Raw genomic sequence first — 18,901 nt, 5'->3', positions numbered from 1 at the left:
GTGCATTTATAATTAACACACATTTGATACTATCTTCGTTGTACAACTCTTAAACTTAAGCGTTATAATATACTAACAAATAAGATTTACGTATAAAAGCTTTACCTTGTTATCTTGAGGTTATACATATGACGAGACCATAGAGGTAGGTCTTTTCAGATGCCCCAAACAAACTTGATGTTTAAGGGACAATTATTAAATTAAATCATCTATGGAGTATCACTTTTTCTAAAATAAAGTTAGCTAAGCTTTACGCTGAGAGAGATGTAACTTTTATTAGCGTCCTAAAATCCTTACATAATGATTAATATTAGATTAACACTCTTTCTATTCTTCCATAATATTCTTGAATAATTTGATATATTTTTTTTTTCTTTTTACATAATAGTCTGGCTAACTCCCTTGTCCCCTAAAAGAGAAAAACGCCATGATCCTCCTTATCCTAAATTAAACTTTATTATCAGGAAAAAATAGTAATAATATCTGTTATCCAATTTACAGAACTTATTATACATATCAAGATTTGTTTGAAGTGGTTATCTAAATAGAATAGCGCTTATCTCAATTAATATAATGTCAACTTATAAGATTAGTAACAAGCTACTTCTGGATCAGAGAACCTAAGTGTTATAAAAAAAAAAAAAAAAAAAAAAAAAAAAAATAAAAAAAAAAAACTGTTATAATGAGAATGGTGAATCCTAATTGAAAATTCATAAATTTTCTCTTTTTAAGAAGGAAAAATTTGTAAAAATAATCCGAACTTTTGCCCGTTCGCTCAAAATAATCCCAACTTTATATTATTTTTAAATAATCCGAACTTTGAGGGTCATTTGCTCAAAATGGTCCTAACCGGTCACCCAACCTGCTATAGCAGGTTAAGGTGACACGTGTCACCATGTAATTGGTTGAAACATAAAAAATAAATAAACCTAGCCCCACCCACTACCACCCTCCCCACCACCAGCCACAGTCCCCTCCCAGAACCCCCCATTTCTGTCGGCACCCAGACACCCCTCCCTCGTGCCAAATGACTGAGGGAAAAAAGATAGCTGAAATGACGATGAAATTGGTCGAAGAAATTCGACGACAACGTCTTGAGGATGATTATTAGGACGAAGATTAGGGCATTGCGAGTCTGCGAGAGAAACCTAGCGAGGACAAGAACAACATCGAGCTGAGATCGAGAATTTCTCGTCGATCCAGACGACGGCGACTCATTGAAGGACAACAACCACAAATCCAACCAAGTTTCTCTCTAAATTGCTCTAGATTCTTCGCAATCAAGTCGCAAAGCTCTGTTAAAGCTTCCGTTGATTATTTTTTAGGGGTTTTGGGGTGATTTAAGGTTGGAGGTTTGGTGGGTAGGGGGAGGGGCGTCACCGGCGTCGGAGCGGGGGAGGGGTGTCTGGGCACCAACGGGGACCTAGGCTAGGCTTTAGGGAGGGGGCTACCGGAACGGTGGTGGTGGTGGTGGTCGGTGGGGTTGCGTGCGTGGGTGGGTGGGTGGGTGTTGGGTGTGGGATTTTTTTTTTTTTTTGTATTTTTTTTTAAAATAATTTTTTTCAACTTATAATGTGCTAACACGTGTCTAAGAAAAAAAAAAACCTCTTTAACAGGTTATCGGTCACTTAGACCGATGAAAGCGAATGACCCTCAAAATTCGGATTATTTAAAAAATATTAAAAGTTGGGATTATTTTGAGCGAACGGGAAAAAGTTGGGATTATTTATACTAATTTTTCCTTTTAAAGAATAGTTAAGTATAAGAGGATTCTCATTTTATTTGTTAGAATAATTTTGTTAATAGTAATCTTGTAATTGTCATTGTAATCGTGTGCACGTGGGCTTATTTTCGCACAACAATATTATTCATCAAATGTATTTTGCGTAGTAAATGATATTGTAAAATCAGAAAACGAATTGATATGTGGGTTGAATTATTTGATTATATAAATGTTGCGACGTGTTTAGAACACTAGTTTAAAAGCAAGTTTCACCCTGACAATGGTGCAATCGGTATAGGCGTTGCCCTCCTCCCCCCAGATTTAATGGACACAGCGATCCCCTTTAATGTGTGCACTCAAAAAGAGGAATTAGGAACTCGCAATATGCATGCTCAGAACTTAGTTGAGGGAATATAGATTTTAGACGAAGAAGGAGAAGAATGATTTATGTGTGTTTCAAAAGCAGCCCCAAGATCAGTTTTTAAACTAAGTTGAAACCGTAAATGAAGGAGAAAATCAAGGCATGAAATTATTGGAGCAAAAATCAAGCGAAAATTATGAACGTTACCTAGTAATTAAAAGGTTGTGATGAGGGATTCGTAACTGAACAGTCTCATAAAAAATAGACCATTAATTACGATGTGGCCTAAATGGGTAGGCACACCACCCTTGCACGTGTTATGGATGAAATCGACTGAGTGGCGGTGCACGCGCGGGGATGCCCCCTTCTAGCCCACAACACAAGGAAAAACACGTCAACCTATTAGTAAACACCCACATTGAACAAAAGAAAACTTCTTTATCTCACTAATGTGGGACAAATCACTTTTCACTAAAATAAAGTTTTCTTCCTCTACATCTTTGCATTTTATCCAATATTTTGAAGAGGCAAAAGTTTGTATGTTTCATAGAGAGCCACAAACGATAGATGAGTAGTTGGGTATGCCTATTCGATCCTTATTTATTAGCTTATACTCTGATACTTTGTGAACTAGGTTAATATGCATCAGATTTTTAAAGGGACCTAATTTAAGTTTAGTACTCAAAAAGATAGTGTGTATACAGCGGCGGACCTGCCTTTGTGCCTGGTGGGTCAAATGACTCACCAGGGCCCAAAAAAATTATTAAGTTTCTTAAAAAAAAAAATTAAATAAATAAATTAGTTTGTTAATTATTGTGATTATTATTTTAGGTCAATTTTAAGCTTGTTAATTATAAGTTAGTATTGTAATCTTGTCAATTTTCTATTTGGATGATCTTTGTAAATAATTTTTCTTAGGAATTTTGGTAAAAATTTTTTTTTACATATTTAGTTATCGATTGTGACTCACCAGTCGGAAATTCCTGAGTCCGCCACTGTGTGTATATGAAACTTGATCCTAGATTTCGATATCATCCTTAAAATTCAACTAAGCATTAGCAAAATGCTTGGGTGTCCAATTTCTCGTTCCTCACGAGCCCAATAACATCAACGGATTCTCACCCAACAAGGGGCCCACACATTTGGGCCTATTTAATTTAATTATTTAATTCTATATTTAAATAAAATTAGGTTTTAAATAAATTACTTCAATGGTCAATACCAACGAGTGGCCACGTCAACTAGCAAGTAGTTGTAGTTAAGAGAATAATGTTTGAGTTGAGTTGTTAATAACTTTACAAGTCCAAACTCGGCAAATAGTCGGTATCCGATGAGATGTCTTATTTGGCAAAGTTTGGCCAAGTGGAATTTTGTACATGGAGAAAATTGATACAATTGTTCTAGTAATGCTATTGAGAGTAGTCATCTACAATTTCTCATCCAATAATTATTAGGTTAGCATATTGTAGATTAGCTCATGATGAAACATGAGGTAGGTTAGCAAGATTTTGTCTCGACCACGGATTAAATACCTATATCAACTTTTCACAATATTTCTATTTTCAATTTTATAAATCAAAACCACTTATAAATTATTCAATAAACATGACAATGTAAGTGAAATCTCAAGAAAACAAGTAATTAAGGTGATTTCTTAGTTCCGTAGAATTTCATCCCACTTTTCATTTTGTGTCATTCTACAAAATTCTTCTCATTTTAGCATATTTCATTTTTGTTATCTATGTGCATTAAAAATTGTGTAATAAAACAAATATGATAAATAAAAAGGAACAAAGAAAAAACATTAATAGTCAAAGTTTTACGATTTTGGCAATTGCAAACAAATAAAAAAAGGGGGGGGGTTAAAATATTACAAAAACGGTAGTAGTGCATCACATCAAGTAGGAGAAAAACCTTATCATGTGTGTTTAATAATTCCTTCGTTTTTTTCAATCGCAATTGTTCTGACCCAACCTTGGATGGTCAGTCAGTCATCAGCGCACATTTCTAAAACCTGAAGGGAAATTCTCAAATATAACCCCCAACTTCTGCTACGCACCAATGGTGACTTCCTTTTTTTTTTTTTTTTTTAATTATAAAATGACCTTAGTTAAAAATTTCATCCCATTCATAACCTTATTTCATTAAATATTAACTTTGGTTATATTTATATTTTTAAAAAAAAAAAAGAAAAATTAAAAAAATTAATCCCAACCACCAAAAATCAACCACCACCTGCCCAGCCACCATCTCCCTTCCGGCGACTCTACCCAGGTTCCTCCGATCACCGACGGCACTACCCAACTTCCCCTGACCGCCGGTGACCCTACGCCAACTCCACCTCGACCACCGCCAAGCCCTAGATTCCCAAATCCCCGCCCACAACCCTCCTTCCCTTTCCTCCTTCTCACCGTCACCACCACTAGATCGTCGAACTCAGAACGACCACTGCACCCCCAGACCGCCGAACCCAAACCACGACCAGCCCCAGACCACCAAACCACCGATCTCTCTCTCTTTCTTCTCCGCCCTCTCCTCCATCCTCTCTCGATCTCTTTATCTTCTTTGATCTCAGCCCAAAAATCAAAACCTCAAACCCTAAACCCACCACCCCTCCTCAAGACCTCGACCAAAACCTACCCACAGTGAGGCGGCGAGAATCGAAAGTCAGAGGAGAGAGAGTTGTGTGGTTAGGGTTCGGGTCTAAGCGGAGGAAAGGATGGAGGGATGGTTCGGCGATTTGGGTGGGAGGTGTCAGCGTTTCAGATGAGGGAGTTTGGTGGCTCCGGTGAGGGTGGAGGTGGTGCTGGTTAGATCTAGTAGGGATGAGAGTGGAGGTGGTGGTTGGGTTGGTGATTTTTCTTTTTTTTTTTTTTTTTTCAAAAGCTAACCATAGTTAGTTTTTTTTTTTTTTTAATTAATTAACTCTTATTAATGTTATAAGTGAGATAAGTTTTTTAATTGGAGTCATTTTGTATAATAAAAAAAAGGGGAGGTCACCGTTGGTGCGTAGCAAAACTAGGGGGTCATAGTTGAGAATTTCCCAAACCTAAATTGTTTATGTCATTTTTACTCATTTTGGACTATATATATTATATAAGTTAAGAAAAGTTTATGTAAGAGTTAATGAATTCTGATGATTGGATAAGTACAAGAAAAATAAGTTCAAAATATATTCAAATTGGTTAAAAAGGACTACTACTCAAGTTTAATTTTCAACGAAAATAAGTTCAACTTAGTGAAAATAAGATAAATGATCATTGGTCAAGCACTATTCTCTAATAGCAAAATCCTTCAATTCAAGGGAAGTAGAATAGCTTTAAGTGAGGGGCGGGACAATAGTTTCGTAATGGAAAAAAGCTTCCATTTTTAATTATAATTTCCCTTTTTTTTTTTTTGGGTAAAAAAAAACGAGAGAGAAATAGCTAAGAACGCCAATTAAAATCATTATCATCTACTAAGTATGTATTCAGTGTGAATGATAATGCATGTTAGTGTGTGTGTTAGAAACGTGAAAAGAGGACTCAATATTAAGTCCACTGAAAAGCACATTGCAACTTATAGATTGGTCATTCTTTCATCAAAAATAGAAATTTATTAAAAGTATTATTTAAAAAATAAAATAAATAACAAATAGAAGGTTAACGAATTTATCACTTAACACACGAATCCACCATTTCAACATGATTACTCGGCGGGATTTTCACTTCGTCCGACCAATTTAATTCTTTTAAAAGCAAAAAGAATTCCAATTAAGTCATCTCTATTTTGACCTGTTAATAACATTACTCTAACCAAGCTTAAGCTAATGATCTCAAAACTAATTTAATTATGTGGTCAAGTCTTACTAACCACACCATTAGTCTTCTTTTATCAATATTAGTTGAAATATGTTGCTAAAAGATGATAGATCAAATCAAATCAAATCAAATTTGAAAAGGTTTAAAAAAAAAAAAAAAAAAAGGCTTCATATTTCACTTGGGTAGTTTGAGAAAATATAAAATGGTCTTGGATAGCAAGGAGGAGAGTTTGCTCCACTTATAACTTCAAATAAGATTTCATATTATAACTAATTAGTGATTTTAGGAATATCTCTTCTAACTAATAAGGTGATTTATTTTCCTCTCATCTTTCTCCAATGTGTGTGACATCATATTGCACGTGGACAACAATGGGGTTCAACACTTTGTAACTGATGATTATTTGTCGATGGCTTGATGATTATAGTCTAAATGTTGAGAAAATCTAGAGAGCAAATATAATAGTGTAGAAAAGAGAGAGTTTTATAAAAAGAGAGAAACTAGAATATCTTATAATTCTTATTACATAATGAAGATCTTAATATGTAATATGCACGTACAACACATGGTTCTTGTCAATATGAATAGCTGACTGATTGTCATACTAGGATTTCACAAGCTTTCAAATCATCATGCTTCCTAGTCCTTTAAGTTCTATGCTCTAACAACCTTTTAATCTCAGCTGCTGTTAGCTAGGCGTGCTACTCAGCTATAATAGTCCACATTCAACTAGTGTCAATAGAAGACTAGGATACAAATCTTTGCTTCTTAGAGTTCCAAGAAACATGAGAATTACCAAGAAGCATTACATAGCTAGCTAGTAACTAATCTCCTGGTACATATATAGGCAAGAGGCCTAGGCTAAATCATAATATGCTTGTAGAGTAAGTTGAGGTGCAGCATGTGTAAGGGTGCGACTTGACCAATTGTACTAGCAATGTATCTTAATGCACGGTTTTAAATCGTTTTGGTGTTAAACCCTCCGTTTTTAGTTTTGGTGTTAAACCCTCCGTTTTTATATAAATTGACTTAGAGTTTGCACTGCATAGGAAAGATCAAGCATATACTGAGTCAAGATCAATCCTAGTGCGAGTTTTTTAGCCTAAATATTAAATATAACCTAGAAATAACCATTAAGGATTTCCTAAATTAGTAAAATTTAAATCAGGTAACAGAATAATATATATGTCAAATGAGAAAAACTAAGAATATTAGTTACAATTGTAATAAAAAAAGTATGGTTATTGATAGAGTATAAAAACATATTCCTAGGCCTCAACCACCAACTTAAGCTTGGAGTATTAAGCGCTGGGTATAAGGAGCGCCCATGTTGCATCCACACTTCAAGGTCAATGGGCTCTCGTGTGAGGGGCGTGATAGAGTATAAAAACATATTCTTGGGCCTCAACCATCAGCTTAAGCTTTTGGTTGAGTTGGTCATTTAACAGTTATAACTCTTCTTCTAGTTTGCTATATTAGTAGTGTTCATATTTGCTAGAATCTTGTAATAAACATCCTTTTTCTAATTTGTTTATTATTAATTAGGTCTAATACCAACTTTAATTTTTATATATTGAACCAATTTCAGATGAAAGGGTGAATCATTGTAGAAGCCACGAAGTATTTTTTTTTTTTGTTGAAAAGTAAAATATCTTAACTACGTGGATACAAAGTTCTATTTTTTTTTTTTTTTTATATTTACTTGACAAAAAACCTCCACCCTTTGAGCTTTACACTTAACTAAAGTTTTTATGCAACATTTTCCTTAAGTTGATAGTTGTTCTTGAAAAAAAACAAGAGATCTAATTTAAAATTCTAAACTTATAAATTGAATAAGAGGAAAAATATAACTTTAGAATTTTTTAATACGGAGTATTAATATTGACTTAAAATAGTTTCATGCACCTAAACCAAGCTTATTATTCTAGAATAAAGAAAAACGGTGTAGGATAGACTTAAAAAATCAAAAGTCTACGAAATTTCTAATTTCCATACCCTTTATTTGAAAAAAAAAAAAAGATGTGAAAACCCAAAAATACCCCGAGACAGCCACTTCTCTACTTGGAAAAATATCACCACCCAAAGGCCACGTAAACCCAAAAAAATGGGCAAATTAAATACTAGATGACGTCATCCAAGACTTAGCTTACGTAATCCTGACCCAAAAACTTTCTTCCCGGGCTATTCCTTAATTTTCTACATACACATAATGACTATATATATGTACATCACTTCATGTACTTTGCTAACCAAAATATTCTTATTTCGCAATTCACACTAGTAAACCAACACTACTTCATCGTCTCTTCATTTTCTCTCTCTAAAAATAAGAATGGAAGGTAGCACTAGCGATATTGTAATGTCATCACCCGTTGGAGGGGGAGCATCACCGTGCTCCCCCCAGTCTCCGAACTCTCCTCCTTCTTATGGCCACGGTCACCAGACAAGTTCTGGTAGTCCGCCGGTTGTAATGAGCCCGTGTGCAGCTTGTAAGATCCTTCGACGTCGTTGTGCTGACAAATGTGTGTTGGCTCCTTACTTTCCTCCTACAGATCCCCTCAAATTTACTATTGCTCATAAGGTCTTTGGTGCCAGCAATATAATCAAGTTACTCCAGGTATACATTCTATATCCTTAATCTTTATAAAGTGATGTTATATGGCTTCAGCAAATCTCATTTCCGTTTGTATAACTTTTAATCTCTCTATTCTTATAATAATCAATAAACTATACCACATATTATTATTATTATTACACAAATTCTTTTATGTGGCTGACCACACGGTTATAGGAGTTACTTCGTTAGTATTATAGGAATTAATCGATCAGTTTTAAAGGGGATACTATTCTTTATCAGTATTATATGAGTTACTCGTTCAATGTTATTAGGGTTACTTTTTAAATTTACAAGCGGTCACATGGTGTGACCAGCCGTTCACAAGACGAGTTATTATTATTATTATTATTATTATTATTATTATTATTATTATTATTATTATTATTTATTGTTGTTTTTTTTTTTTTTGACGAAATTTATTGTTGTCATTGTTAAAAGTTATACAGTAATAACCAGTAAAATGTTTTTATTACTTTATAAAATAACAACTAAATACTTTTAAAAAATATTAGAGTCAAACTCGTTTCTTGAAATTAATCCAAAGTCAATTATAATATATAGTCTAGTCGACAATGGCGGAGAATACATTAGCATAGTCACTAGGGCATGCAAGTCAAGGCGCTGCCATTGACGGAAGGTTCTACAAAGGAAATTGTAGAGGAGAACCACAACTATTACATGTTCAATTTTCTAAAACACATGTTGGTTGTTAATCTTTGTAGCTAAATACCCCATTTGTCTAACTAAAATTGTATCATACCCTTCAATTGTTTTTTTAAAGAGTTGGTTCACTCTATAGCATGCATTTTATTTGGAACTTGGATTAATTAGTATAAAGGGGAAAAAAACTACTGTGAAAGGAATGAGACAAAACTCGTTGAAAAATCCATTTGCAGGTATATTGGACAATCTTAATTGGACTGAGGAAGTAGTATGTATTACATTACCACTTGCCATCAAAAGTAAATACATTATCGAACGATGAGAAATTAACTATTTAGAAAATTCTGCATTCTTTGTATTCATCATCAATATGAGGCCAGAAAGTTATAAGATCGAAAATTCATTATTCCATGTCTATCTCCATGCCTATCAATCTTGGGTTAATAAATGAAAATGAAGGCAGTATTAGTAAAGGATAAGATCATAGAAAACTAATAATTCTTTTAAAAAATTAACAGGAAGTAGAGAAGAAAAAAAGAAAAGTTTGATTAGACAAAAATATACTAATTGTTTGACAAAGGAAATAAGTAATTATTTTTTTAAAGCGAATAAGTAAGTAATTAATTTATTGATCAAGTATAAGCTATAAACCTGAACCCCCTAAGCTAGGGAGCTAGATATTAACTATTTTAGATAAAATTTGTAGCATACATTCAAATTTTGATAGCTACTACACATTATTAATACAAGGTCCTAGGTTGGTAATCCTTGACTAATAAAATCATATGATCATATTTATAAAGTCATATTTATACATGAAATTGTGATAATGAAATTCACTTTTCTTTTTTAAAGTAAAATCACAAAGTCAAAATTACATACTTTACCAATCAAAACATGCATAAAAAAGCATGATTAATGATAAAGCGGGTTAAAATTCTACTGGTTAACATAAATATTTATTTTTCTTTGATGAATAATATGTCAATCTCAAAGAAATAATTGATTACAAATATAATAATATTTTTCACAGTAAACGAGGAGGATTTGAGACCAATGACAAGGGAACACATAACCCACTAAACGGTATCAAGTGTTAATTTCATCATGCAAAATGGTCAACTCGTCCTATCACTTTAATCAAAACTATATACTAAAAAAATAAAATTATAAAAAAAAAAAAATGTATCACTATTATAAACTATGTGGGTCAAATAACCATGCATATTGTCCAAGCATTTACAACCACAATCCATAAAAGATTAAAAGTACATTGTCCTTATATACGCGGGCACCTATAGTTGTGCACTTGCATTTTCACATTAATTTGTAGCTAGCACCCTAAACTTGATGCATTTCATATTTAGAGTTTTAGACCTTATCATTTTGTATGAACACACAATTTTTACATACTACGAAAGTCACCATTACACGGTTGTAATATTAAAAAATAGATCTATATGTAGTGATCCAATTGCATAATATATTTATATTTAATATTCTTATCTCTTAAGAAATGAGTTTTGGAGCTTGTCTAATTATACGAGAAAGGAGAAAACGATTTGATGTGCATTTTATTATTAGTGTCTTATTCTATCACAAATATTTTAACTTTTGCAATAATTTCATTCATGTATAATTTCAAGGTAATTCTAACTAGATTATGCAATAACTAAGTTGCAAAAATATTCACCAACTTGAGGGACAAAAACTGGGCTTAAATTGACCTTTTTTCCTTGGTGGGGAAGGAATTTTGACTGTACCATATATTATTGTCTCTATAATAGTTAGATGAAGCACTATTCAGAAAGATAGGGTACTTTTTATGATATGTTATAAATGCATCCATATACTTAGGATCATATATTATACATCATATGACATTTGACTAATATGTTATTTATGTGTGAATTGTTCATCAGGATCTTCCAGAATCTCAACGAGCAGATGCAGTAAGCAGTATGGTTTACGAGGCGAATGCTCGGCTTCGTGATCCGGTCTACGGATGTGCCGGAGCAATATGCCAGATTCAGAAACAAGTTAGTGAGTTACAAGCAGAATTAGCAAAGGCTAAGGCAGAAGTTGTGAACATGCAATGCCAACAAGCTAATTTACTAGCCTTTATTTGCATGGAAATGACACACTCCCAAGATGTTGTCATGCCTAACACTACGTCCTCGTCGTCGCCACCACAAGACCCGTACGAGACAAGCCCTAATAATAACAGTTTCTTGAATTTCTACGATGATAACAACACCTTAAGCTCAGTTTGGGAGCCTCTTTGGACTTAGAAGAAAAAATGATATGAACTTGATATTAGACAATTTTTTTCAACAAAATAAACCTAAAATCCTTACTTAGGAAAGACATTAAATGGGACAAAAAAAGTTGTTTCATTAAGTCATAGTTTTATTAGAAGAAGAGAGACTTTGAAATTGGAAAAAAAAAAAAAAAAAAAAAAAGAGGAAAAATGACGGTAATGCTGTCCTTTCAATGATCGCACTTGTTAGCTAGTTAGCTACGATAACTAGTATACTAATTCTTGTATCAAACTTATCTCTTATTTGGTAACCTAATATTATCATCTAATGTATTAATATATATATATATATATTTTATATAATTTTATAATTGGAGCTCTATTTTTACAATTGGTATCAATTAATTAATTGATTTATATGTCCCCTTCTTTGGAAATATATATATGTTCGTGAAGAGAACCACAAAGATAGTAATTATGGCTTGTGTTGTTATACGACTTAGCTAACATATCCAAGAAGGACTCCATCGACCCATTAATGAGCGACAGGTTGTATAGTCTTATGTAATATTGGTTACGAAATGATCATGCACAACTCATGACCAGCCAATATTTTATATTTTACCAATTAAACTAGTCGAGGTCCACAAAGGTGGAAGGGCGATACATACATGATATGGTAAAGACAAAATGGAAGCTTAATGTCAACGTTTTATGTCTCCTGACTTGGTGTTGCGTTTAGACTTCAGCAATTGTGGAAAAGTACAAACTATTCGTTCTTTTAGAATAAACATAGACGAGAAAATTCTTCTGCTGTCAAACAGTGGACTAAGAAATTTCTGTCGATGTAATAGTCTTATCGACGTTGTCATTAATCTATTCCAGCTTACTATGACTCCTAGCTAAAACATGTTCTTCTTTTTTTCTCTCTTTAACGCGGCATGTTTTAAGGTTTTAACATCTTATACATAACTAACTTAAGTTTTGAAACATCATATCAATAGAATACATAGGAAGTTTCCTGGTGGGGGGAACATGTTACGAGTGTGAACAGATAATATAATATTAAGAGTATTTTGTTCACCTTATGTAAATTAAAATAGTAAGTTATATGACTAATTTGGTATAATCAAGGTTAATTAGGGCTAATTAAGTCCAATTAGCTAGGTGCACATAAAACATGAAAATAAAGATTAATCAAATCTAATAAGTTTGATCATATAATTAAGTTCAATAGGCAGAACACGCCATTAAAAGTACTGTAAAGATCAAAACACGTTCCAATAAAAATCAATTTATTAGAATATGTTTTGAATCTGTCATGCCTCAAGTCCTCAAGTCCTCGACGACCAACCAATATGGGATTTCACTACCTGTCAATGAGTCGGGAACTCGGAGTCTGTGGGCAATGGTTATGTGGACTCGGAGTCTAGGGGCAATAGTTATGTAGGCTATATACATTTTTTGTTTTGGGACTATCTTGAGGTTTATTCTATATCTTTATAGGAGTACTATATAACTTTCTTGTGTTATTAATCTACATCATTCTGTAATACTATGTATTGTATTCAACATTTGTATAAACTCTGTAGATGCACATGACATACCTAACACATTGTTAGTAAGCAAGCGACGTAATTTTTTGCATGATTGTTTTGTTCTATGCATTAATCTTTTCCACAATTCCACGTATGTTACAACACAATGTAGCCAGTCTATTACTTGCTATATCTTCTCATCTTGATAGAAATGACAATGTCCAACCTTCGAATAACATGTTTCTTATTCTAATTTATTTCTTCTTTTCACGGCATGTTTTAGCATGTTATGTATACAAGTCGTTGAAACGTCATAAAAATGGTTTGAAATCATGTATATATTGATGTTAATATTTGTGTCGGTATGTGTTTAGTAATATAGGTATAATAAATTAACAATGCATGTCTTTTGTCCAATAACGTATATATGAATGAAGAAGTAATACTACTGACCGCAGAATTTAGTAACCCATTTTGACCGCTCACTTTATATTGTTCTAAATTCTACAATAATAGGTTTGAAAACAGAAAATGAAATCGCCTACAAAACAAAGTTTTGAGCAGCCTAGTTGTTAATCCATTGAAGAATTTGTTTACTAAATGTTAAATTATATTAAGTAAACAATTTGGCAACTAATCTTAGTTAATAGTCTTTTTTGTGTCTTTATGAAATTAAAGGTATGATGTCAACAAACACAATCCTTTTTTTGACTTGTTGTTGCTCAATTTGTATAATGACTTTATGCTTAAAAATTGATTCCACATGAATATAATAAAGTTAATTATCATTATCATCATCATCTATAAAGTGTCATTTTCATTTTTTTGATATAAGTACGTAATGGTGATTGCTTATTAGCTTACTGCAATTACAATTTATTACACACTACTCTTTGGTTTTTTTCTCTATTTGATGAGATAATTGTAATTACAATTTATTACACACTACTCTATGGTTTTCTACTATATTTGATGACATAATTGATCAAAGATTTGAATGTATTGTATAGCACAAAAAAATTACAAAAAACCTATAGCATGCCCTTTTATAAACCCTTTTTTGATGAATTTATTTTATGATTTAATGTCGTAATGTTGAGCCTTCGTGGAAAATTCTAATTAAGTTCATGCATTAAAAGACAAAATTATATACTCCGTACTTTGATATTGACAAAATTATATGTAGTATGACAAAATTATACTTTTTTTTTTTAATTTTTTTTTTATTTTTTACTTTTTGTACATTATTATAATACATTGTGAAAATTATTAAAAAAAAATAGTACAAAAGTCTAAACATTGCAATTATATTACTTGTAGAATAGAGAATAAATAGTTTAAAGTCTAAATATTGCAATTATATTACTCGTAGAATAGGGAAAAATGCACTGTATATTCTTGAATTGGTGATTACAATTTAGGTAATACACAAGAGAGAATGTAACAACTCCAAAACAATAACCATCAATGTCAAGCTCTAAAAGTGATTTCACGTGTGATATTCAAAGAAGGAAAACTTTACTTTGAAACAATAGTCGAATTCATCATCTTAACTTAGTGAACTAATAATGATACACAACACAAAATCTTTGTCCCTCGTGTCGGTAAAATTAATGAGAAATTATGGAAGTCTACTTTCTTAAAGCATCTATCATATCGCTTTTGTTGTGCATGCAAGGAGACAACAAATCCATTTTTCATTATTATCATATTATATATGTTCATATTACCAAATTTCGGTTGGACTTTCATAGAAAAAACACCCTAAATGTTAGATTGTGTTTAAAGCTTAATTAATATTTTTTGTATTTTGTAATTAAATTGCAACCGTGTAAATCTATAAGGTGTTATAACATCAAAATCAAAAAGTCAAATAATTTTGTGAAAATTTAAAGATTATAATAATGGGGTGATAAACAATTTTTTATACTATACCCCTTTTTTTTATACCCTTAATTAGTTTCCAATTTTTGTATAAAAATTGTTTTTTTATGTACTACCTCCATTTCATGTTAGTTGTAACTTTGGGCTCGACAAGGATTTTAAGACAAAATTTCATAATGGTTGATTAATGAAGTAAAGAATAGTAAATTAAGGGTAGGAGAGAGAAAGTGAAGATAATTAATAAATTGACCACCACCACCAACAACAACCACACTGCAACCATCGCCTAACAGCAGCCACCACAAAACCACCCACTTCACAGCCTGAAACCACCCACACGCAGCCCGAACCACCCACACGTAGCCCGAACAACCCTAAAACCACCAAATCTTAGCCACCACCCCAAATTAGCAATGATGGTGAGAAAGGAACACTTGAGGTGGTTAGATGCGGCGGCAACTTTGAATATGGTGATAAGCAGTAACGATGTTGATGGTGGTGGTAGATGCAGTGGCGACGCTGACGGTGGTGGTAGATGCAGCGGCGACGTTGACGGTGGTGGTTAGATACGGCGACGACATTGAGAAGGTGGTGTTCGTGGGAGTTGATTCAATTGAATGATTTTTGGAATTGAATTGTTGATTTAATTTATGTTTTAGATGAGTTAAATTAGGTGAAAAATATTATGTTAATAAGTTAGATTAAGAATTTAATAAAATCTGATTTAGGTAGTTAATTGTGTTTATGAGTTCTTTAGTAAGGGTATTTTTGTACTTTCATTTAAAAAACTTACTAAAATAAGAAAAAAAAATGGAAAGTTGGAACTAATATGTATCACCCCGTTTTGACAAAAGTTGCAACTAATATGTAACGGAGGGAGTATAAAAAAAAATTTATACCCGTAATTAGTTTCACCATGCGCCAAAATAAGCTGTTTGATTAAATAAGCACATTAGTGAAGTTGTCATTGGATTTTAGGCTTCCTTCCCTAACTGTTAGTGTAGTCTCGAAATTATTACTACCTTTGTATTTTATTATTTGCAAGATTGTAATTGGTAAAATGAAGAGAGAAAGCTAAAGATGCATGTAGTTAGGAGAAAGATATGTCGACTTAAAAAGGAAAGAAAACATTTGTTACGAATAATATGAAACATCCTTTTTTTTGGCAATTATTACAAATAATATGAAACAAAGAGCAAAGTATATACAAAGTTTTTGTTTTTTGTTATTTTATTTTTGATTTTTTCGGTTTTTCTTTTTTTTTTTTTTTTTTTTTGGTTAATGTGTAGCCTCACTTTGTGTTCAAATTTCCATCTTTATGTTTATTTTGTCGAAAAGTTTAGGGTGACTCAAAATTGGTCGTCGAATATATGTATGTGATTAATGATATTGTAGCACATCATCAATATTTACAGAGAATATAAAATTATTACAGAGTATATGATATCATTAAAATTATAACATACTCCGTTTACGACAATGAAAACTTAATTAAGTTGAACTAATTTTGTATGAATATATCGATTTTATTTCAGCTTATTTGACATTATTCGAATGAATTTTACAAAGTATAAATATGTTCTTAAATAATTTAAAGAACACAAACTTATTTTTTGTCAAAAAATTAAAAGCATTATTCAAAGGAATGATGTCCTTCGTACAAGTGTATTATTCCGACAGAGGGTTTAATTTGAAATTAATTCGGAAAGCTAATTATTCAGTGAAGTCAAGTGATCAGAATGCCTAGCTAGAGGCCGCTTCCGATCAGTAAGATTAATATATAATTAATCTTACAGCTTGCTCTTGATTGAACCCTACGAGTCACACCCAATCGTGTAACCAAAAAAAAGGCGACGAATTAATCCAAAGGATTAAATAAGTCGATAAGGATTTTACGAACTCAGACGTCGGATTCCGAGCTTAGAGCGTCGAAGCCGAGCATCGAACGTCGAGTCAATTCAATGAATCGAGAAGACAATAAAATAAGTCAAATGACAAGTCAACGCGCAAGGTCCTAGCCTCGCAATTGGCCTAGCTAAGCGAGGGCTAGGCACGCTAGGCTAGCAAGGGTTCTAGCCATGTACTTGCCTTGGCCGCAAGCCCAGCAGCCACACATGTGTGCTGGCTGGGCCAAGCTGGCCGAGCAATGCACTACTAGCTAGCTCGCAAGCTCGCAGCAAGAGAACTAGGCCAGCACGCCATTGGGTGTAGCAAGGCTACTAGCCTAGCACGCTTGCGTGCGCTGCCAGCTAGCGAGGCTAGCCCATAGCACCACAAACCCAGCAGCGTGCTTGGCTTGCGAGGCAGCCCAGCCGAAGGCCAAGGCTGCCAACGCGGCAGGCCTTGAGGCCCAAAGCTAGGGGCGTGCCGTGCACATGGGGTTTTTGGCGCTTGCTTGCTCTCCAAGAGGAGGGTTTATGGTCCTTACCTAACCCCTCCCTTTGATTGACACTTGTCATTTGCTTATTGTTTATGCTAATTAATTTAATTTAGAATTAAATTAAAAGCTGATTTTCTCACTTTACCAACTCTCCCACATGGAAAGATGATTGTGGATTTTGGGAATGCTTTGCCTATAGTTACTAACTTGGAAGTTGGGAATTTACACATTTTGAGTAGAACTCAATAAGACATCTCCCAAAAGCGTGAGAAAACCTTTAAGTTCGTAAAACTCTAATTTTGGCTTGGTCTTGTCTAAGCTACGAGATAGTAGCCGTGTACGGGCGCGTGGGTGTGCAAAGTAGGAGGATTCGTGCGTGCGTGTCTTGGGCTTTTTGGGGGTCGTGCTCGAGTTCAGGTGAAGCACGCTACGAGAGTAAGAATGTCTTTTCCCTTCTTTCTCTCTCTCCCTCTTTATGTATTTATCGCTTTATTAATTGCATGTTTGTTAGTTAGTTATATTAATTATGCATGTGGTCCAGGGCGCGGGTTTTAGTTTTACACGGTGCTCGCACACCGTAAAACCCAATACTTATAATGTCATAACTTAAGTATTTGGTGACTGAACTGCTTTTGTTTAAAATACGTTATTAAAAGTTGAACCCAATAGATCTAGAATCAATTACCAACGAAGTGTTGGCTCACTTGGTAAGGTTCTTACGTCAGATCCTTGAGGCCTGGGGTTCGAATCCTACCAGGTGAGAGTACTTAGGGGTAGGGGTTTTCTTACCCTTCCCTCTACTCCCAAGTGCCTGGTCCGTATATAATGGACCAAAAAAAACGTGTGCGTTGAGGTCTGATCACTATCCTCCCTTAAAAAAAAAAGAAAAAAAAAATCAATTACATACAATCGTATAGTAGTCTTAGGTCATCTACTTTTGTCAATAACAATGATCATGATATTATATGTCAAATAAATTCTGTATTGACGTATGAAATATGACATCCTACCAATTTTTAGTAGAACTTCATGCTATCTAAGACTAAAAATGTCAATATTAACACACTTAATATCCCATTATTTACATACAAACACTAATATTTGTCGATTTTAAATACAATATTAAACAATCTTATCTTAGCAATTTGTGCAAAATCTTAAACGAATCTAAAGCTATGGTACATATAAAGAGTAATATGATAATTGTATTCTACCTACGTATATTATCGACAGACAAAACAGGCCAAAATGGATTTGATTCTTGACAACAGAAGAAATAAAATGCTACACAAGTAGAGTAGTCAATTCAATAGGGATCCAAAATCTGACCATACACTTCCAAAATTTCATGTCCAACACTCGAACCATTGGTATCTTAGCTTCTTGCTGTCGGCTTTCGACTTCTACTGCATCATAGATCGGATTGTTCATACAAGCATTGTTACTTTACTTTCTAGATAATTATTTTTGTTGTGCTTTACCCTTTTTAAAACATGCATACTGTATTTAACTATTAATTAACTCATAATAATGATAATTTTTTCACCAAAAAAAAAATAAATTAATAATCATAATTTGACCTTTAGGGTTTTTTTTTTTTTTTTTTTTATTATTTATTTAATCATCCAAATGATCATAAATGACTAATAACCTATCAAACAATTAATTTTTTCCC

At 33.2% G+C, this 18,901-nt stretch overlaps 1 protein-coding gene across 1 annotated transcript; it reads left to right on the top strand.

The window, feature by feature from the left end:
* Positions 1 to 7,359: 7,359 nt before the first annotated feature.
* Positions 7,360 to 11,740, top strand: LOC110710362 (LOB domain-containing protein 1-like). Its single transcript, XM_021888649.1, has 2 exons — positions 7,360 to 8,501; positions 11,087 to 11,740. The coding sequence occupies exons 1-2, from the start codon at positions 8,217 to 8,219 to the stop codon at positions 11,453 to 11,455; spliced, it is 654 nt and encodes a 217-aa protein (XP_021744341.1). The 5' UTR covers positions 7,360 to 8,216; the 3' UTR covers positions 11,456 to 11,740.
* Positions 11,741 to 18,901: the final 7,161 nt, after the last annotated feature.

This window comes from Chenopodium quinoa, unplaced genomic scaffold (genome assembly GCF_001683475.1).
Source record: "Chenopodium quinoa cultivar QQ74 unplaced genomic scaffold, ASM168347v1, whole genome shotgun sequence".
Classification (NCBI taxonomy): Eukaryota; Viridiplantae; Streptophyta; class Magnoliopsida; order Caryophyllales; family Amaranthaceae; genus Chenopodium; species Chenopodium quinoa.
Note: the sequence above shows the minus strand (reverse complement) of the source record. Positions and strands in the feature narration are given on the sequence as shown.